General features: G+C 34.2%; 1 protein-coding gene across 2 annotated transcripts in view; it reads left to right on the top strand.

The window, feature by feature from the left end:
* LOC128994550 (A disintegrin and metalloproteinase with thrombospondin motifs 9-like) overlaps window positions 1–23537 on the top strand; it is a 216678-nt gene that overhangs the window by 154651 nt on the left and 38490 nt on the right. For both annotated transcript variants that reach the window (XM_054419174.1, XM_054419173.1), the window contains exons 6-7: window positions 9705–9883; window positions 20641–20861. In XM_054419174.1, coding sequence (XP_054275149.1) covers window positions 9705–9883; window positions 20641–20861 — 400 coding nt within the window. The remainder of the gene's footprint in view (window positions 1–9704; window positions 9884–20640; window positions 20862–23537) is intronic.

Below are 23537 nucleotides of genomic sequence, written 5' to 3'. Positions count from 1 at the left end.
TTTAGGGAGCTTATTTTTCACTTTCTAGGACGTAGGATCTAGTATGCAACCGCTTTACACATTACTTCAGGCTAAGCATAGATGGTCGCGTCCGTCGCATAACATACTTTGCCTATATATAGTATTGGCTGGATTTGAGACAGGATCTCGTAGACTGTTGTAGCCCTGCGGTCTATCCCTAGACCAGTAGGCTTCACAGGATATATCATAATTAATTGATAACTCAGAGAAAATCACCATCTTTCAGCAGACTTAACTTCATTTAGGATCCAACCTGCAACCCTCACATTTGCAATTCAAACTAGAACATGAAACACAATGCCAAAATAAAACCCAAAAATAAACCACAAAGGGTTAAAAATGACACTTATATAATCCTTTTACATTTCTATAGCTTATTCAAAACCGTCTGAGCCAAAATGACCATAAACAACACTCGTTTAAATTGCAAATAACTTTATCCACAAAAGAACATAATGTCTAACTTGCGTGTTTGAATTTTGCCCGTCGTCAACTCTGAAATAGCTGTTGCAAATAAAAAGGAAGAACATAAAGGAAACGTCAAAACAACCGATAATTCCACGGGCACGAACTACAGCCCAAACAGGCAATTCGGAATTTCAATTAACAGAGGGGGGTCTGAGAGAGTGAATTTGTTACTAGTTTGGTTGGAGATCGAAGACTCGAAACGTGGCCAAAAATGTCTGGAGTTCGATTATTTTCATCAAATGGTTTATATCGTGTACAAAATTTCATCAATCACATCAAGTCAGTAAATACATAGATTTTTTTTAAAATTATAAATAGATTTTTGATTATATGGTGGTTATATGGACTACTACTTAGTCATTCCGTTTAAATTCCAACACCACTGCATTTTTTTATGATTAGTACGAGATTCCATAGAAAAGGAACGATAATTGTTCCATCTGAAAGTTTAAAATTATTTTAGTCGTTTTTCTAACACTTATTACAACACTTTTTCAGTACATTTTCGAATGAGAAAAGAGGGTTTTGCAGTGTTTGTTTATTCTACAACGGTCGATGGGCCAAAGTCACTGTACATTTACGATTATTTAAATAATCTGATGCATGTTAGGCATATACTCTAAACTACTACAGTATTCAAAGGTAGAAATCTAGATTTGCATACTTTTGTAGAACTATTTTGGCTAAATAAGTCGTGCCACTAAGTATCGAAAATGAGTTTTCACATTCATATCCAATATATATTTACGAGCTGTTGATAATAACCAAACTTTCCTCAAACTTCTTGTTTATTTCAATGACTCCGGACACTATAATTATGTCAGTTCAGTAATCCGAAGGCGCTAATTTATACGGAATGTTGAAGCGACACGCGTTTTAGCTCGCATATTAATTCAATGTGCAAATTCAACGTCATTTGTCAATTATTCAAATAGGTAGGTTTCAACGGTGTCCCAGTCCTACCAGTTTCAGTATATTCCGTCAATTTATGAATTTATTCTTTGCTGGTGTAACTATCTCGCTACCTACTAGACAGAGCTGCAATAAATTCGATTCTTCGTTATGGGGTTGAAAACAAATGCGCTGAAAAACATCCATTTGCTATTTAGAATAGTAAACGAATCTTTTAATGGCGGGTTTTAGGTGACATTTCCTTTTGAATTACACAGTTTCAGTGTCCATCAAGAAGAAATAAACGTGTGAGATTTATTGAAACAGCTTTTGATAACGTCAAATTTAAAATACGTGACGAAGGCAGGTGGCACGAACAAATTGAGGGAAAATCTTAGGAAACAATCGTTAAGTTTGACTACTACTGCTACTACTACTTTAGACCTATATCAAAAAGTCAGAGTTACCGGGTTCGTCTGAAATCAACCGATAACCAATGTACACTCAACTTAGAATAGGTATGCTTCCAATAACAGTTTTAGATCCCAGTGAAACAACTTGGTTAAATTTGGCTTGGCTAATTACTTACCATTATTTGAAGTTTAATTCAATTAAACCTCATATGTTGCGTTGTATTTCTTCTTATCCATATTCCTTCGGTTTATATTTTTCACCATATATTAAATTATTAAGGGCATATTCCTCTATCTTCTACTTCGTGCCGTGGTTATTTGTTTTTATTTTTGATCTCACATTTGATAGTTTTTGACATTTAACCATTTAACTCTTCTCACAATATCTATTAATGCTCATACGTTCTTCAGTGGCGTTATTCTGTATTATCACAAAAGTTATCCTTTATTCTGCTACGAACAGATGAGCTACATTATGTGTTGTATGGCGGGGTATTTACCTCTCGATCTTTTACTCACATTTTGAAATCCCAGAGTATTCTTCTTAATACATCTTTGGAAAAGAGCGGATGGCACTTTCCCCAGCACAGCTTTACATATTTTCTGAACCTAAGACATGATAAAGTTTTTCAGATTTTACTAATGATAATTTAACAGTAATTAGTTTCCATAGAAACAGGATAACCCTTTTCAATTTTCTAACATATATGTTTATCCCACAACTATTATCCCTCACAATTTGTCTATTCCATTCAAAGAAGAACTACACCGTAAACATCGATTATATCATGAATGAGCGACCAATCACTATAATCTTTCCAATAAATTAAATGTTATAGTGTCTAATTTCCATTAAATAAGACATTATCGCGGCATCGCTAGTTGTATCATTCCCGCATACAATATGACCGTGCCGGGGACCGCATATAATGTGGTATGCGGCCTAACACGAGACGAGACTCATGTGTACGACCCTGGGTCAAACATCGCGGTCTGCGAGTATCATATGTTCTAACAGGTCTTTGAAAATAACACTTTGGACATTTACATTTGAGGTTTCAATCAGTCCCATTTTTGTACCCAGCTTTCAATGTCTGTTCGTGTCTGCACTGTCTTAAATCACCCTACTCAATTTGGTATTCGTTAAAAGATTCTATCAGTCATTTTAAAGTGTTCATCTGTATTCTTTCATGCATTGCCTTCATTGCGTTTAGGTGTACATTGTTTATAATTTAAAAGAAAACTACTCTCATTCTTGAAATGGAAGATTAAAATAAAGAAAACCCTGAAATGTAAACAGATAAGTAATGATACGTTTTTTGTAAATTATACAATATGTTATGATGCACCAAATAAATTATCTGCATAGTCATTTAATATGTCCTGCCAATAATCTACTTACAAAAAAGAAAAATTGAACTTACTAACGTCAAAAAGACCGCGAATATTAATTTCTTCTAATAGTTAAGGTAACTGGTTTTTAATTTTCTTTTTTTTTTAAATCACTAGTTTAAGAAAAGTAAATATGGGTTTTAAGTTTGGGAAAAACTGATTGTTAAAATTAGTGCACCACAAAACTTTGAGGCACAGACCGGTTTATGAGGTGGAGAACTAAGCCTGAAGCATTAATCCAAACAAGGTCGGTTGTATGGTTTCAGCTATGATGATATAAAATAATTTGTATTTCCTTTCAGCACTTTTTAGTTACTTTTTTCACAAATGAACTGTCCAAACACCAGTCTTCTAATTTTCCAACGTAAACCTTTTGTCGAATATCACCACTATTTATAGCTCAATGGCAAATTGTACATACTCCCAGGATCGCTCCTGCTCGAAATCGTACCACTTAATCAGCCTTCAGATTTAAACGTCAATCCAATAAACGCTAGAAAAACATGAGCCTCTGGAAGCATCTCTGCAGTCATCTTATGGGAAGACATTACATTTATTTTGAGATCCGAGGGTGAATCGAAATATTAGTACACCAGCATCCCTGTTTCTTTGGCTATGAAATGCCTAAAAACGTAAACCAGTTACTTGAATGCCCATTTATACTTTTGTATCGATACACCAATTTAAGATAAACACAGAAATCTCTTAAAAACCTGTCGGTAAATATCTACATTTTTGATATCGGCCCTTTGAGATTTAGTCACAAATTTAAAACTTGGTTCCAATGGTTATCTACTTCAGCTGAACAAAACGTAAACCTATTTCTCAAATCAAATTTTATACTACACAATGGGTGCATTTGCTATATTATAAAAAAAACATATATTTTTCCTATCCACATCAAAGCATCCATGGTTAAAACTACTCTGAATTAACATATCGGGTCTTATTTAGTGCTCTTTGATCGGGTCATTGAGAGTCAATCGAAATTTCAATTCGCCGGTCGCCGGTGCCTCGCTGATGCCAATGACATGGGATCGCAGGTGTTGTGCCTGAGGCAGACTCCTCATCACTCCATGGCTCCATTCATGACCCCCCCTCACTCTCTCTCTCTCTCACCTCTCTCACTCTCACCACGAAACTGTTCATTCATGTCTTTCGACTTCGCGTCGTCAGACGTGTGCTGCAGGAACCTGTTTTCAAGGGACGTTACTATTACACAAGTTTTAGAATCTATGTGGTGAAAAATACCATAGATTTGTCCTTATTTAGCATAAAACATATATTTTTCATTTGAACAGTGGGTGGTGGCTTCCTTTAACCTTCTATTTGTCCGTTTGCGAGGATTTTGAGCAACTGCGTGGAATATAGCAAACGAAACTAGGGATGGGTCATTGAATAGGTATACTCCATACAGTTTAGTCAATGGTTGATCTGATACAGTGCAAAATAATAGTGGCTTTACCCCCACAATAACATAATTTATTACAAACCCATAGGTTAGTAGTTACAAACCCACTATGTAGTTGACAAAAGAAACTATAGCGCAAGCCACTATTTCACAATGATTTATTATGAGTCCCCAGCCCTAAAAAAGATAGGCTTAAATAATATGCTTCCAAGGAAACCTTTCATAATCTCTTGCTTCAAAATTTTTTCACCAAGGGGAGTTGGATGTTCCTATATCACCAGTGTTTAATAATGTACCTAAGATACTGATACGCACTTGTTTTAAACTTAATACGTTTTATTCAGTTTACAATATGAGCTTAGAAATTTATGTTTTCAACGACTAAGCAAAATTATAATAAAAATAGTTTTTGGAGGAAAATTTTGGTATTTTCTGAATTTAAAAATATTTTATGTGCTCTAGTTTTAATTAGTTCTTACGGAACAAAATAAAAATATATACGTATGATAGATAGCATATCTGAGTTCTTGAGATTCAAAATAAAAATTAATAGGTTTTTAAAAATCCTGTTTGAAAATACCTTAAGCAAGCTTGGCAATCAAACACAGTTGATGTACTTTATATTTCCATTAACTAAATATACTTTATAGTCATCAGATTTCAATGAATAAGGTAACAAATTAATAATTATTTGTTTTCATAATAAGAAAAAATATTATAATTTTTTTTATTTATCAATATATTTAAATCATAGTTTTTAAACCATTAAATGCAATTAAAGGTCAAATATTACCTTTATACGTTGTATCATATACTTACATAGTGTCAACAAATCCTAAATCGTTATGTTATATCACAGAAAACGTACTACTAGTAGTACGTTTTCTGTGGTTATATGGACAATTTATAACTAATAAAGGTTTCATTATTAGTAACATTGAATATTAAATTACCACATTGATGAATGTTTGTCATATTTACTGTAAAATCTAATTAATTTAAAGTAATTAAAATATAATTCGTAGTATGAAACCGTACCGGTACGTCTTAAGAAGTTTATTGATCATACATAAAGTTAACATTATTCAAATATATGTAAAATAACTTGAACAACTTAAACTTTGATTTAAATCGACGCCGGTTTAAGCCCCTCCAGAAGGGTCTAAGTTGAAGACCTATACTCGATCAAGTAATGGACATGATAAAGAAATAAACAAGACAATAAAGTCCGACTAGCGACTGTAAGTGAGTCATAAATCCATTACTTATCTATCGCAGAGTCCTCAATACATTCCTCTGTATCTCCAGCCTTGTCTGTAGATAGGAGAAGTGTGTAGAAGATATTTTAACACTGCAAGGTCGTTAATTTGATATTTTTACCCTTAACACTACAACTGGTCTAGCAGGTTTGATTTTTAAGATCATAGTATCTTGTATAAATGAGTAGAAGGTTTGCGCTGCTTTGTACAGTACAAACTATAATGGGTGCAGCCTCTATCTATGATTGGATAACGACTTTACGCGATCTAGTACCAATAGTTGAAGAATTTTCTAAAGCTTACTGGGGTACTGATGTGTGCTTCCAAAAGTTATTTTTTCGTCAGAAAGAAATTATCAGCTATTTACAGACCATACTGGACGGGACTTACTACTTTCGGTCAAGGAGTAGTATTTTAAATGCACCAAGTTGTGTAAGGAAGTCGAAAACACTTTGTTCAAAAGATAGTGTTCTCATTTATATATTTTTTATTTTTTTGCTTATGTTATTGTTATGGCTTGGACTCTACTTGAATCACGACCTTTATCGAAATTGTGTCTAACACGATTCTTAAAAACTCACACTTTCGAAATAAACCTACTAACATGAAAATATAACCATGGATAGTACTCAACTTTTAAAAAAGACCAAGCAGTGATAGGGAACAATCAAAGTTGAAATAAGCTGGAAAATGTGTGGCTTGGAAACAAAAAAACCAAAACTAAATAAAAAAGGACAGATGTGGTTATTGAATATTTAGTAGTATAAAAAATTATAAAATGCATGTACATAACAACAATAAACCATATTTAGGGGAAATTTATTATTCAGCATACATTTTTGGTGTAAAAAAAACGTTTTTTCGTTAGAAAGTATTGTCTCTAAATGGGTTTGAATTACCATAAACCATTATATTTTAGCTTGATACAATCGTAACCAAATACATCTTATAGTTTACCGCTTACCCAACTTCTATGTAATTTATATTTTTGTGTGTGGAAATTTACACAACTTGTTACACATTTTAGTTCAAATACTGGTCAGAGTTTTTCATTGCTTTCTACCCACTGGTTTTAATAATTAAATTCATGGATAACACACATTTAGATATGACATATCCTATTTTTATCAATTACTAGCAGAGTACCCGTCCTTCGTACGGGGTTGACATATAAAATGCTTATTGCAGTTATACTCTAACTTAGCGTTTGCAATGGGGGAGGACACAGTTTGAAAAACAATATTTTTTAAATATACGGTATACTATAGTATTACACGTCTACCATAGCCATAATGTTCTATCACTTCACATAAACAATAGAGAAAAATAAATAAATAATTAAAAAATCGCAAAATATCACAATTTATTCATGCAATTAAAAACATAATCATAACCGTAAGCAATCCTACTTTGACACTTCTTTTTGCCTATCACAGTTTTTTAAATTAACAGTTTTCATAAATGAAAAAAATAATAGTGCTGCACCCTGTTGGTAAATCTTATAACTTTTTAACTCTTTTGCATACCATAGAACCAACTTTTTTTAGTTGAAACAGCTGACTAAATTCTTTAATTCCCTTTAAATATGAATACTCATAAGGTTAACATTGGGAACAACAGGGTCACTGGGGCGAAAGGATTTTTGAGATAAGAATATGCCTATATGTTAATCAGGAATGTGAGCTATCATCATGCCAAATGTTAGCCCAATCCGTCCATTAGTTAATGCGTGATTGAAATTCAAACAACCAAACAAACAAGCACACAAACTTTCACAATTTTATATTGAGTATAGATTCAAAGGTGACTAGCCCAGAAGAAGGGAGGTTCCAGTCCTGATGTACGATACATGTCAAGGAGATCTGACAGGTGTGTCGGGGAATGTCGTCTCCAGCTCACTCGTTGTTGCTTTAATTGGTATCACATTGCAGCGGGGAAAGTTAATGTTATTAGTTCAACGTCCAAAGTAGACGACACTAAAAGCAATTTCGTAACACATTCACCTACTTTTCGTTTTCCTCGTAAATTGTCGCAGATTCCCCATTAAAGCTGTCGTTCGGAAAGTCTTATTTGTTTACAATAGGTTGCATTTAGTGGCCCATTAAGATATCGATATAGTTAATGAATAAAGTAAATGCGAGGTATTTTTTTGGTGGGGCTGTAGTACTAATTTACATTAAAATCGCAAGCTCTGCCTCATTATGTTTTATATAGTTAAATTTTGTTTCTGTTTAGCCTCTTATCCTGTTTGCTTGTCGACATAGTCCTCTGGACTGTACATGTGAATCAAAGCAAGTAGTGAGCCGGTACAGGACAAGAATGGTCAGCACTGATTAATTTTGGGAGACGAAACCGAGATCGCGTTCAACTACAGACGATTTAAATACATAAAAATCATACGCAAAGAATTAAATAAAACATACACACATTCATGATATTGTTTGATAGTTCTGTCTTAAGGTGTTTTTCCGATTGTTGGTTCCAAATGCCCAATTATAATTTAATTGCTTAACACCTAGATGTTCACCAATGCTTGTAGCAGGCCAAAACTACTTTTGGTCATGTCGCTGACCTGTTATGTATTTAGTTTTAAACTATATGGATTTAAACTTGTCTTAAGTGACATACACACGTTATGTAACTTACATATCAACGATTTAAAAATCTTCAACACGATTACATTTATAAGTACATTTTATGCAAACCAAAGACAAACGACACGTGTCAAACAATCGGACAGTCGAACACCAATGGCAACTATTAATACCTAGGATGACGGCGAGATTCTCACGAGGCCCGTTATGCCGCCCACTCAACGTCGATTATTTTGTAACCAATGACGCAAAGCAAATTCAAAAAGCGATGACGCCTTCGTGGGTCGTTCCCATGACCCCCCACGTGCGAGGGTGAATACACCTGTCTTGCAAAGCCTCCAGCACTCCAGCACTCCAGCACTCCAGCACTCCAGGACTCCAGGAGGCATTCAATGCCACTGGAGCTGGAGAAATGTCGAGTACATTGAAACATCGTGTTGACAAGAGTTGCTCAATGTGTTCTGACGAGTAGATTGTGGATAGTTTGTTCCATAAGTGTTTAACTCAGTACTTCAAGATGTATGTTACAAATAAAAGATACCTTGACGTTATCGGATTTTGCTTGCAGAAATACGTTTGTAGTAGTTACTATAGTCAAAAATGCAGATTTCTCATCACCAAAAAGAGCCTTCTGGGGTCATAGATTGGTGTGAGCTAAATGTTTTACGGGGTTCCTGATCATGATTAGGACAAAGGCTTTCATCATTTAAAACACTTTTTGAAAATCCAAAATTTGCATCTGTACTTTGTAATTCAAGCATAACATTTTATTAAATGCAAGAAATTACTAACCCTACTAGTAAATTCAAACTAAAAGGTAGGTACAGTTTATGAATTAGTTATCAAACAGGGATTGAAATGGTATGCTTTTAAAGATATCATCGTACTCAATTGATTCGTATGAGTTTAGTATAATTCTAGGTTTAAACTACTATGTTGAAAATTTGACCCCTAAAAGTCTTGTGAAAATAATGGAGCTAGTGAGAGGTAATGTGAAGTAAATTTGTTTGACAATAAATTCGGATGCAATTGCTACAAAAAGGCAGAACCTCAAAAGGCACTGTTCTGAAAATATTTATATTCCGTTTAGTAAAAAAATCACATTTCTCAATATAGTAACGAAATACAGCCTTCCTCAAAACATTATTCCAAAATACCCCGAAAAAATTAAGGGCAAGACAATGCTCTGAAATATTAATACCCGAATTCAAGTTGATTACACAATAATTTCTTCATGAACCTTGTCTTGCTTCAGATGACATAGACACTGACAGCATGGAAGGCGACTACCCAGAGGACCGAAGACGACGAAGGAAGCGCTCGCCCGTGGGTCAGCAGGAGTACAACATAGAGATCATGGTGGTGGCCGACCGTAGGATGGCGGAGTATCATGGGGCGAATTTCACCAACTACGTGCTCACCCTCATGGCTACGGTAAGTTTTAAACATTTTCCAGTAGTTAAAACTCATCATAATAATAGTTGCTGTACTTCATTCGTAATTTGAAATATGTTGCATTTATTTTTAACTTCTAGATTAACCTGTATTACCGCAAAACTCACATAAAAGTTTAACTTTTGCAAGAGTCTGGACTTTTGATTTATTTTACAATTCAATTGTTCTGATGACACATTTTGAGGTTTTGGAAAAGGACGGTCTAGACCCAAGTCTTTTAGTGTCATCCATTGATATCCCAATCTCAAAGGCATTTGGGTCCAGTATAACCTTGCTTGGGATCTAATTGGCAATCATCACATATTTTTTATTTATTTAGGCCTAATCCTATTTAGAAAATGAAATAAAATTATTCCTCCTCAGTAACCAACTTTTCTTTACTATATTAATACTGGTAGATAAAATTGGATTTAAAGCAATAAATGAACTTATTTTTTTATGTACTGAAACCAAATGTCTTTGAAAATACCATTTACTACTTATTACTTGTAACGAATAAACACTTTCTGGGAAATAATTTAGATATACCACCGTTACTAACCTTACGTCAGTCCCACGTGGTGCTCCATTTATCCATCCCCTAGGTGTGGCTCCACGCGTGCTTGTATGGCGCATTCATCATACTTAAACCTTGATCCTTTAGGCTTTTTTAATTCACACGGGATAACTATTTGTTAACAGACATCTGTGCCTCTTGGCCAACGCGTTTCAAAACTAGGGTCATCGACTCTGACACTAACTGCCGTTAGATGTAAAAACCCTCATTAGTACAAACGTCACTGTTGAACATGTCACAACGTGACGAAAAGGGGCTTGATTGATGGTGCTTTGGATTTGAATTTAGTAATGTGTGGGGCATATGAGTGTGTGGGATTGTATTTTCTTTGCGATCCGAGGTTTTACCTGATTAAAAATATACAATATTCACTTCTAAAAAAAAAAAAAAAAAAAAAAAAATCTGTCCAATGGACTTTTGATAGAGTTAAATGTTATATTTTCTCTACTTTTCAAAACTCTTCCCATTCCTGAACTGATGACATATTAACTGCACTAGCCTTTTCAGCAAAGACCAATGATTTGGATTGATAGGGATTATTTATACTGTCATCACCAAGGCCACATACAGATTGGCCAATGGTTTAAGGGTCGTTTCTAACATACAGATTGACCAAAGGTCCTAATGAGTAGGGGCAAAAAATGGGGGCGGAGCTTACAGCATTGATGTCCCGTGGGGGAGGAGCTTATCTATTCAAGTCAAGTGTTTGTCAACTTTTTCTAATCTTACCACTTACCTGTCACAGAGGTGGCCAAGCTCAAGAGACGAATTTTACTTTTTAAAACACTAAGTTTTATGTAAACTGTTAAGTAAACAAATAAGGTTTTTAAATTCAACTTTAGCATAAACAACACAGTGCGGTATTCTAATACAAATAATAAGCTGTAAAATATAACTAATTGCTTATTAACTCACTATCAATTTCTTTTCAAGTACACAAAGTACATTTTTTGGGAGGTCGAGTTGGTTACGAAATTGTTAGTTTGTTTGACCTAGTTATAGCAATAGGGATAATGTTATCATTTAAAAGTCCTGAAGTGGTTTTTAAGATTCAAAGCATAAGCATTCTCGTTTTTATGTGTATACCCGTTGTTTGAAAATTACCTTGAATATCTGTCTTAGTATTTCGCACACGATTTTCATTATTTTTAAGTTCACAAAATCAATCTAGCAATATTCATTATAGGAGTAGCATTTTAACAAAAGTTCAAAAAAAGAAAGAGATAATCTATTGGAAGTGAAATAACCTGAATAAAATGTTCTACCACAGAGTATAAAAATCTACTCACTTACCGTATTCAACATTTACGTAAACCAAAAATTAAAATTCTAAACTTCAAATAATTTTTAACATTTTGCCTTAAAATCCTGAAATAAATAACAATTTGTTATTAATATTCAGTCAGATACATTTTCAGTTGCCACTAAAAGAAAATAATAATTCCAAATTGGAGGTACTGTATTATTCCGTTTGGATGATATCCCGTGAAAGCATATAACCTCGTCATATTAGCTTTTAAAATTGCATAGTTTGTGCTGAATTCTGTTTGTCAATCGTCTGAACTTGTTCAAGTTTACAATGAAATTTTGTTTACATCAAAACATATGTCCATAGTACAATTTTGTTTACATCCATACGAAAATTGGGTTATCTGTAAGTCGGTGATGTTTAAGTTAAATCAAGAAAATGTTGTATTATCTTTACTACAGTATTATATAAAAATCTAATGGTGTCTGTCTGTATGTGTGTTACTAATAGGTGCAAAAACTACTGAACCAACTGGGCTTAAATTTTACAAAATTATAGCTACCACAACAAAGAACATTATTGGACTATTCTAGTAGGCTTTTGCCCCTTTGGCTTTACAAGTTCTGAGGTGAACATTTTAAAAGGACAGTAAATATTGATTGGTCTCCATGGCTGCGATGAGAACACTAGCAATGTTTGTTTACATTTGCTTTGACATTTAAATGTAAACAAGAAGAACTGCTAAACTGCATATTTCACAATTTCAGACAGCTGATACAAAGAAATTAAATATAATAGTTTCCATAATCATGAGGTAAGTTTATTTTAATCTAACCTTTTATAATGGATTATTTATTATAAAACTATGTCAATGATTATAGAAAAAAAGATTCTATAACCGTTGCTGTATCAACTCCGGCTCTGCTTTGGATTTTTTAAAGCGTCTCAAGTTATGAAAATAATGTTATTGATATGTTTTCATGGAAACAGTATGAAAATTACAATGTATAGATGTTTTGTATGATTTTGGAGGCTACGTTAAATAAATTCAAACTGCTTAACTTGTGTTTTATTAACAAAACATAACGTGCACATCACATTGTTTTTTATATGTATATTTAGGTAAATTAGGTTATTGTATTTTGCTAAACCTATGCTTAAATTAAACTAAAGAATATTATCATCAATAACTAAATTGTACGTCGTTGATTTTTGTTCTAAAATCTGTTGTATATGTGTAACTATATTTAATTATCAAATGGTAATACAAAATACTCTTTTTTATCTTAACATAGCTTTCAATACACATTTACTTTATTTGATACATTTATTATTTGTGTTTTGCCACACCACTGATTAAATTAAACCAAGGAAAATATCATAAAACTAAGCATTACACAGTGTTCTTTTGTTTCTAAAATCAATGAAATATCTGTTACTATGTTAACTTAATGGTAAGTGTGAAAATGTAAAGGCAGTGGACGATGGAACTGATTAAAAGAACTGGTTTGTACTGTATATTAAGTTGTTTGTTGATATTTTTTATAGAGTAGAATCAGACATGCAATGAAACATATACTGTATTTGCTATTATATTTTTTAGTCCTTGATGCTTTGATAATCATATTAGTTTTGTCTGCTGTCTTTAAGAGGGTTCCCTACCCCCATTGAAAAACGTCAGAAAACCGCTTCGCGCGGTATCATATAGCGATTCTAGTTTTAACATTTAAATTGTGAACCAAACACCATTTTGTACATAAAGAGTGGTTATACTAAGTTTGCTTTTTAAAAAATGTCTATGCTTACGCAATCAAGGGCAACGACTTGTCAAAGTTAGTGAACTTTAACTGTAAAGTACACTAACTTTGACAAGTCGTTGCCCTTGATTGCGTAAGCATAGACATTTTTTAAAAAGCAAACTTAGTATAACCACTCTTTATGTACAAAATGGTGTTTGGTTCACAATTTAAATGTTAAAACTAGAATCGCTATATGATACCGCGCGAAGCAGTTTTCTGACGTTTTTCAATGGGGGTAGGGAACCCTCTTAATGCTGAATTATTTGTTTAAAATTTTTATAGTACCTATAGATATAGTTTCTTTAATATTTCAAAAGACTGTATTGATAAGGCACAGCAATATATCTTAAGTTTATAACAGCTGACTTAGTTTTGCTAATGATTTATTGTGAGTGAAGAAACTGAAGATGGATTTGTGATATAAATATATAAAAGGCAAAGCCCTCACTGACTGACTCACTCACTCACTCACTCACTCACTCATCACTAATTCTCCCACTTCCCATTTACCTAGGAGGCTGAAATTTGGTACATTGATTCTTTAGGCATTAAATAGGAAAACTAAGCTGTTTTTATTCTGATCGGACTCTCGGGCTCCGCCCCAGTGGCTCTGGAGTTTCCCATGTTAACCTTCTGAGTTCTCATATTTAAATGGAATTAATGAATCTTAACAGCTGTTTCAATTAAACATTAAACATTGTTGGTTCTGTTCTATTATGTTCAATAGCATTTAAGTTACAAGGATTACCAACAGGGTGCAGCACTATTATTTCTTTTACATTTTATGACAACAGCTAATTTGCAACCAAAAGGTGAGTGAGCGTAGCGAACGAACTTCAACCTAGAAGCGAGTTAGCGTAGCGAACGAGCTAACCTGAAGGCAAGTGAGCGCAGCGAACGAGCTCCAACCTAAAATTGAGTGAGCGTAGCGAACGAACTTCAAGCAGAACGTGATTGAGCCATGGGAACGAGCTCACTTAAAAGTTAAATGGGGCAAAGCCCGCGGGTACAGCTAGTTTCATATAAAGAAGAGTGAAATAAAAAAAAAAGTGTTAATTTAATTGAATAGGTAATTAGTATTTTTGCAACTTCAAAATTGATATTTAAAATGTCAATAGTAAATTAAAAGATATTTAATTAAGGGAGATGAAGGTAAATCATGTATGTCAAAGTTGTATTCAAAGATTTTGTTAGGTTTTCTCATATCAGCCTACACAAGATTTAAAATTAATCGAAAACAAAATGGTGCTATCCCCTACTTAGCAGATTTAAAAGTTATAACTTCAACTTTTCTATTAAGGCCATAAAAGTTGAACTTTGTTTGTAAAAGCGTTTGCGGATGTGTAACTATTATATACAACAGATGTAAAGATTAAAATTAAAATGTTTCTATTTTGTGTCCTCTTCCCGTTGCAAAGCACGGGTACAACAGCTAGTTTTTTGGTATAAAATGTAAAGAAGAAAATGGTTTACGTTAGATTTTTCGTTTTCATTGTATGTGTCATTAGTACTATTAATCTTTCTGAAGTTTTCTTGAAGAGATGGCGCACGCAATGAAAATAATAGAGATATGATGAGACATCATGTTTTTACCCTTAAAATCTACAATATATCGTAGTACCTACTAATATTGTGAAATGTTGTGAGTTTGTTCGTTTGTTTGATATCCAACCACGCATTAACTACTGGTCGGATCGGGTTGAAATTTGGTATGAAGATAGCTCACATTCCCGGTTAAAATATCTAGACATATTGTTATCCCAAAAACCATTTCGGGCTTTGCCCCAATGGCTCAATAGTTTCCCATGTTAACCTTATGAGTATTTATATTTAAAATGAATTAAAAAGTTTTGTCAGCTTTTTCAACTACACAAGTTGGTTCTACGATATTCAATAGCATTAAAGAGACCACCTCTGTATGTGGTAAGATTAGAAAACGTCAACAAACAGTTTACTTGAATAGACTAGCTCCTCCCCCACACACATCGCTGCTGTAAGCTCCTCCCCCATTTTTTGCCCCTGCTCATTAGGACCATTGGTCAATCTGTATGTTAGAAACGACGGCCACATACAGATTGGCCAATGGTTTAAGGGTCGTTTCTAACATACAGATTGACCAAAGGTCCTAATGAGTAGGGGCAAAAAATGGGGGCGGAGCTTACAGCATTGATGTCCCGTGGGGGAGGAGCTTATCTATTCAAGTCAAGTGTTTGTCAACTTTTTCTAATCTTACCACTTACCTGTCACAGAGGTGGCCAAGCTCAAGAGACGAATTTTACTTTTTAAAACACTAAGTTTTATGTAAACTGTTAAGTAAACAAATAAGGTTTTTAAATTCAACTTTAGCATAAACAACACAGTGCGGTATTCTAATACAAATAATAAGCTGTAAAATATAACTAATTGCTTATTAACTCACTATCAATTTCTTTTCAAGTACACAAAGTACATTTTTTGGGAGGTCGAGTTGGTTACGAAATTGTTAGTTTGTTTGACCTAGTTATAGCAATAGGGATAATGTTATCATTTAAAAGTCCTGAAGTGGTTTTTAAGATTCAAAGCATAAGCATTCTCGTTTTTATGTGTATACCCGTTGTTTGAAAATTACCTTGAATATCTGTCTTAGTATTTCGCACACGATTTTCATTATTTTTAAGTTCACAAAATCAATCTAGCAATATTCATTATAGGAGTAGCATTTTAACAAAAGTTCAAAAAAAGAAAGAGATAATCTATTGGAAGTGAAATAACCTGAATAAAATGTTCTACCACAGAGTATAAAAATCTACTCACTTACCGTATTCAACATTTACGTAAACCAAAAATTAAAATTCTAAACTTCAAATAATTTTTAACATTTTGCCTTAAAATCCTGAAATAAATAACAATTTGTTATTAATATTCAGTCAGATACATTTTCAGTTGCCACTAAAAGAAAATAATAATTCCAAATTGGAGGTACTGTATTATTCCGTTTGGATGATATCCCGTGAAAGCATATAACCTCGTCATATTAGCTTTTAAAATTGCATAGTTTGTGCTGAATTCTGTTTGTCAATCGTCTGAACTTGTTCAAGTTTACAATGAAATTTTGTTTACATCAAAACATATGTCCATAGTACAATTTTGTTTACATCCATACGAAAATTGGGTTATCTGTAAGTCGGTGATGTTTAAGTTAAATCAAGAAAATGTTGTATTATCTTTACTACAGTATTATATAAAAATCTAATGGTGTCTGTCTGTATGTGTGTTACTAATAGGTGCAAAAACTACTGAACCAACTGGGCTTAAATTTTACAAAATTATAGCTACCACAACAAAGAACATTATTGGACTATTCTAGTAGGCTTTTGCCCCTTTGGCTTTACAAGTTCTGAGGTGAACATTTTAAAAGGACAGTAAATATTGATTGGTCTCCATGGCTGCGATGAGAACACTAGCAATGTTTGTTTACATTTGCTTTGACATTTAAATGTAAACAAGAAGAACTGCTAAACTGCATATTTCACAATTTCAGACAGCTGATACAAAGAAATTAAATATAATAGTTTCCATAATCATGAGGTAAGTTTATTTTAATCTAACCTTTTATAATGGATTATTTATTATAAAACTATGTCAATGATTATAGAAAAAAAGATTCTATAACCGTTGCTGTATCAACTCCGGCTCTGCTTTGGATTTTTTAAAGCGTCTCAAGTTATGAAAATAATGTTATTGATATGTTTTCATGGAAACAGTATGAAAATTACAATGTATAGATGTTTTGTATGATTTTGGAGGCTACGTTAAATAAATTCAAACTGCTTAACTTGTGTTTTATTAACAAAACATAACGTGCACATCACATTGTTTTTTATATGTATATTTAGGTAAATTAGGTTATTGTATTTTGCTAAACCTATGCTTAAATTAAACTAAAGAATATTATCATCAATAACTAAATTGTACGTCGTTGATTTTTGTTCTAAAATCTGTTGTATATGTGTAACTATATTTAATTATCAAATGGTAATACAAAATACTCTTTTTTATCTTAACATAGCTTTCAATACACATTTACTTTATTTGATACATTTATTATTTGTGTTTTGCCACACCACTGATTAAATTAAACCAAGGAAAATATCATAAAACTAAGCATTACACAGTGTTCTTTTGTTTCTAAAATCAATGAAATATCTGTTACTATGTTAACTTAATGGTAAGTGTGAAAATGTAAAGGCAGTGGACGATGGAACTGATTAAAAGAACTGGTTTGTACTGTATATTAAGTTGTTTGTTGATATTTTTTATAGAGTAGAATCAGACATGCAATGAAACATATACTGTATTTGCTATTATATTTTTTAGTCCTTGATGCTTTGATAATCATATTAGTTTTGTCTGCTGTCTTTAAGAGGGTTCCCTACCCCCATTGAAAAACGTCAGAAAACCGCTTCGCGCGGTATCATATAGCGATTCTAGTTTTAACATTTAAATTGTGAACCAAACACCATTTTGTACATAAAGAGTGGTTATACTAAGTTTGCTTTTTAAAAAATGTCTATGCTTACGCAATCAAGGGCAACGACTTGTCAAAGTTAGTGAACTTTAACTGTAAAGTACACTAACTTTGACAAGTCGTTGCCCTTGATTGCGTAAGCATAGACATTTTTTAAAAAGCAAACTTAGTATAACCACTCTTTATGTACAAAATGGTGTTTGGTTCACAATTTAAATGTTAAAACTAGAATCGCTATATGATACCGCGCGAAGCAGTTTTCTGACGTTTTTCAATGGGGGTAGGGAACCCTCTTAATGCTGAATTATTTGTTTAAAATTTTTATAGTACCTATAGATATAGTTTCTTTAATATTTCAAAAGACTGTATTGATAAGGCACAGCAATATATCTTAAGTTTATAACAGCTGACTTAGTTTTGCTAATGATTTATTGTGAGTGAAGAAACTGAAGATGGATTTGTGATATAAATATATAAAAGGCAAAGCCCTCACTGACTGACTCACTCACTCACTCACTCACTCACTCATCACTAATTCTCCCACTTCCCATTTACCTAGGAGGCTGAAATTTGGTACATTGATTCTTTAGGCATTAAATAGGAAAACTAAGCTGTTTTTATTCTGATCGGACTCTCGGGCTCCGCCCCAGTGGCTCTGGAGTTTCCCATGTTAACCTTCTGAGTTCTCATATTTAAATGGAATTAATGAATCTTAACAGCTGTTTCAATTAAACATTAAACATTGTTGGTTCTGTTCTATTATGTTCAATAGCATTTAAGTTACAAGGATTACCAACAGGGTGCAGCACTATTATTTCTTTTACATTTTATGACAACAGCTAATTTGCAACCAAAAGGTGAGTGAGCGTAGCGAACGAACTTCAACCTAGAAGCGAGTTAGCGTAGCGAACGAGCTAACCTGAAGGCAAGTGAGCGCAGCGAACGAGCTCCAACCTAAAATTGAGTGAGCGTAGCGAACGAACTTCAAGCAGAACGTGATTGAGCCATGGGAACGAGCTCACTTAAAAGTTAAATGGGGCAAAGCCCGCGGGTACAGCTAGTTTCATATAAAGAAGAGTGAAATAAAAAAAAAAGTGTTAATTTAATTGAATAGGTAATTAGTATTTTTGCAACTTCAAAATTGATATTTAAAATGTCAATAGTAAATTAAAAGATATTTAATTAAGGGAGATGAAGGTAAATCATGTATGTCAAAGTTGTATTCAAAGATTTTGTTAGGTTTTCTCATATCAGCCTACACAAGATTTAAAATTAATCGAAAACAAAATGGTGCTATCCCCTACTTAGCAGATTTAAAAGTTATAACTTCAACTTTTCTATTAAGGCCATAAAAGTTGAACTTTGTTTGTAAAAGCGTTTGCGGATGTGTAACTATTATATACAACAGATGTAAAGATTAAAATTAAAATGTTTCTATTTTGTGTCCTCTTCCCGTTGCAAAGCACGGGTACAACAGCTAGTTTTTTGGTATAAAATGTAAAGAAGAAAATGGTTTACGTTAGATTTTTCGTTTTCATTGTATGTGTCATTAGTACTATTAATCTTTCTGAAGTTTTCTTGAAGAGATGGCGCACGCAATGAAAATAATAGAGATATGATGAGACATCATGTTTTTACCCTTAAAATCTACAATATATCGTAGTACCTACTAATATTGTGAAATGTTGTGAGTTTGTTCGTTTGTTTGATATCCAACCACGCATTAACTACTGGTCGGATCGGGTTGAAATTTGGTATGAAGATAGCTCACATTCCCGGTTAAAATATCTAGACATATTGTTATCCCAAAAACCATTTCGGGCTTTGCCCCAATGGCTCAATAGTTTCCCATGTTAACCTTATGAGTATTTATATTTAAAATGAATTAAAAAGTTTTGTCAGCTTTTTCAACTACACAAGTTGGTTCTACGATATTCAATAGCATTAAAGAGACCACCTCTGTATGTGGTAAGATTAGAAAACGTCAACAAACAGTTTACTTGAATAGACTAGCTCCTCCCCCACACACATCGCTGCTGTAAGCTCCTCCCCCATTTTTTGCCCCTGCTCATTAGGACCATTGGTCAATCTGTATGTTAGAAACGACCCTTAAACCATTGGCCAATCTGTACGCGCGCATCACCAATAACCATAAGGCAGCTTTCCAACTTATACTATGGGAAACACTTATCTAGTATATTTTATCTTCACGTTTTTTAGCGATTGATCAGCAAATTACTTGGAGTAAAATGTTCTCATGTCTATTGTGAAGTGATCAGGGCCCATTCTTGTCAAATATATAAATCAGTGTTTTAGGTTGATGCATGTGAAAGAAACAACCCAAACAATACTTGGGCCCATTTACCGTCTAATATTAGGCCGACGTTAGGAAACCCATGAACATTGTTTGGATCATGCCTGTCCAAAACGTTATAAATTGGCTCTGTCAAATAAACAAAACAACATAACAACGAATACGTTTACAAACTTTTAACCTCAAAGCTATGTATTGTAATCTACTGCGCTTTTTAAAAACCTCGCAATTATGGATCTTTTAGAGAATGTATGTTGGAAAATTATCGAAACCCTCAAACCACAAACATAATTGGTGTTGATGGTCGGCAGGTACATGGGATATACAAGGACGCCAGCATAGGCAACCCTATCAACATAGCAGTGGTGAAGCTGTTCGTGCTGCAGGATGTGGAGTTCGCCACCAGACACCATGGAGATGCAGGTATCAGCGCCAGTGAGATGCTGAGGAAGTTCTGCGCCTGGCAACAGAAACACAACGACCCAAACGACGACAGCAAGAACCACCACGACTCAGCACTGCTGCTCACCAGGTGAGAGAGGAGTAAAGCTAGATGTGTGTAGAGAGCATGAGCGGCGGGGTTCGATTAAGTTAAAGGTCGGTTAAATATTAGATTGACAAGTTTGATAGAAGGTGAATGGAAGGCATCAAAAGCTGTTTAAACGTACTCTGCGTTCTAGTACCTTGTGGGGCTAGAAAGTGGTGTATAGCAGAGAGGATTCCACCGTGAGAGATCTTTCTTCACATTATGAAAAGTGACATAGCTTCTGATAACCTCTAATAATATTTCGTTTCGACGGAAAAAAAATGTTGATGATTTTTTTTACATCCATCGCGAATGGTGATACTGATGAATAGCAATCTTAGATACCACATAGCACTAGTAAATAAGAACAAAAATACAAAACTAGTTCCTTGTCATCGAGTGCCTGTTCCCTTAGCAATATGGTAGTGTTCCTGTACATAATTTAAAATACATGTTCAAGGGAACACACATATTTCTAGAGACGTAGGCAATTCATCAAATGTTTGAATTCTATCGCAATAAGATTCACAGATTCTAGATCAAGTAGAAATATGATCTAGATTCTTTATGCAGTTTGACCATAGCTTCAAATTTTAAAAAAATTTTGATTTTGCTTGTGAAATAATGCCCCAAGTCTTTGTCCTCTCCAGCAGTTTCTCAACATGTAACCAAATTCCCGTCGCATGTGTGTCTTGCCCTGTCTTGTCGCAGTTTTGGTGGTCCAGTCAAACCTTGAGTCTTGCGTGCAGATCCACGAAACACAATAGCCTTCATTCTGCAGCTTTAACTTTTCTTCTTTAGTGGTTCGTGTTCCCTTTTTCAACTCTTTTTGTGTTTCCTGTTTGCATGTATAAGTGATTTCCATATGTGGTGCGTCGGTTTGTATCTCCTAAATTTGCCGAACCATGGGGTTTTCTCTTCTACATTCGGTAACGTAGACGTTGTCGAATTTGTTTTTTCAAGATCTGTCGTATTATCTCTAACTACAATTAGCATGAGTGTTAATTAATTGTACATACAATATCATGTAATTTGACCGTTCTTCAAAACAATAGTCGATTAAATAAATCATATAAAGCCTTTAAAATACAAATCCATTGTTTATAGAATTACAAGAAAGCGTTGTTTCCACAAATCTCAATACAAGTACCACCATTTTCCCATATAAATGTTTGTAACTAATTGAGTTAATTGATATCAATTTTCACCAAAATTTTGCTGTAAGCAAGAACTGTCTAAAAATGTACAATGAGATATAGGTTGACATAAGGAAATTTCTAGATTCGAACCCGTGACGTTTATTTCTGGAACACCCTGTGCTTGGATCATGTTCTAAGTATTTTAAAATGAATTCTTCGTATGTGATTTAGGGGGAATAATTTTATTTTGTGTTTATAAGTGAAAACTTACCCCCGTAAAAATTTGTGTATGGGTGCTCCACTTCACCCTGTATAACTAATTGTATTCGTAAGAAGATTACAAGATCTTTAACATTATTAGACCCGACTTCATATGCAAAAAAAGTGTAATGTAACCATGAGCTGAAGCAGACAGTACTGTGGTATAGCCTAATAACAGAAACAGAACAGAACGGATCGAAAACAGAACGTCCGTTCAGACTTCCAGGAGTCCAAAGGATTACAACACTAACTTAATGCCATGCGTCACTAAACATATTGCTCTTGTTCAAACTATTCTGCGTGAACAAAGTTTGTTTTCACAGCAAATTCCATGCATACTGCATTGCCATCCCTAGCAAAGTTTCTTTTTTGTTGTTAATTCAATGTAACCACTTAAACGTTCGAAGTAGTCGTTTTCCCGATGAAGAGGCTGACATATTCTAATCTTACCTCTACCGCTCTACGACAACACACTAATGTAAACAAACTTATAGTCGAGGCTGCTGAAGTGCTGAGTCCAAGATCATCGCTCTCTCTCTTTCGGCAGATAAAGTCCATCGCTAAGCTGGATTTAAACGCGGCAGCGGCATTGGATAAAGCGGGAATAAATAGGATCCGTGATGCTTGAATAGGCTGACTAATGCGTATTTAAAATGAGCCGGCCACTTTATGGTCGTTTCGTAATAATGGTCGAGTCTCAGCTGTGCGGATGCCTGTGCGTGCGAGTGTGTGCGTTGCGCGTGTTTGTGCCGGGTTTAGAATGCTGCAAACGTACGCAAGGGTCATTGTTTATGATGGGGAGGTTTAAGTGGACGATGGATCAACACATGAATTAGACAATAAAAATCCTCATACTGTAGATGGAATTGGAAATTACCCATAGAGAGAATTCTGGGCCTACTAAAGGAGCATCGGCATTCTGTAGGACTGTTGATTGGCCATGGATCAATTATGAAAGACTCGAACCGTAGAGCTTAGCCAAACAGTGTGTTCCATAACTGTTTCGCCTAAGGGTATGATTGGCAGAGTTTGTTGAGGTTTGCTGCAGTCTGTAAGATGGAACCTGTCTCCTCGCTCCTCCTTCTATCTGGGGACTGGCCAATGGTTTTAGGCTCGGACGGTCCCAGGTAGACGGAAGGTCTGGAGTTAGGTTCCATCATACAGAGTATACAAAAAAGCCAAACATTTGAAATTGTAAGGGTATTTATAGCCCAATGCCTGCTTTCACGATAAAAATGGACGATTATCTGTGATCCACAGACAGTCCTTAATCCCTTTTTTT

Source organism: Macrosteles quadrilineatus, unplaced genomic scaffold (assembly GCF_028750875.1).
Source record: "Macrosteles quadrilineatus isolate MER2022 unplaced genomic scaffold, UCM_ALF_1.0 Scaffold_5__1_contigs__length_97177068, whole genome shotgun sequence".
Lineage (NCBI taxonomy): Eukaryota > Metazoa > Arthropoda > Insecta > Hemiptera > Cicadellidae > Macrosteles > Macrosteles quadrilineatus.
This window is presented reverse-complemented; position numbering and strand designations above follow the sequence as displayed.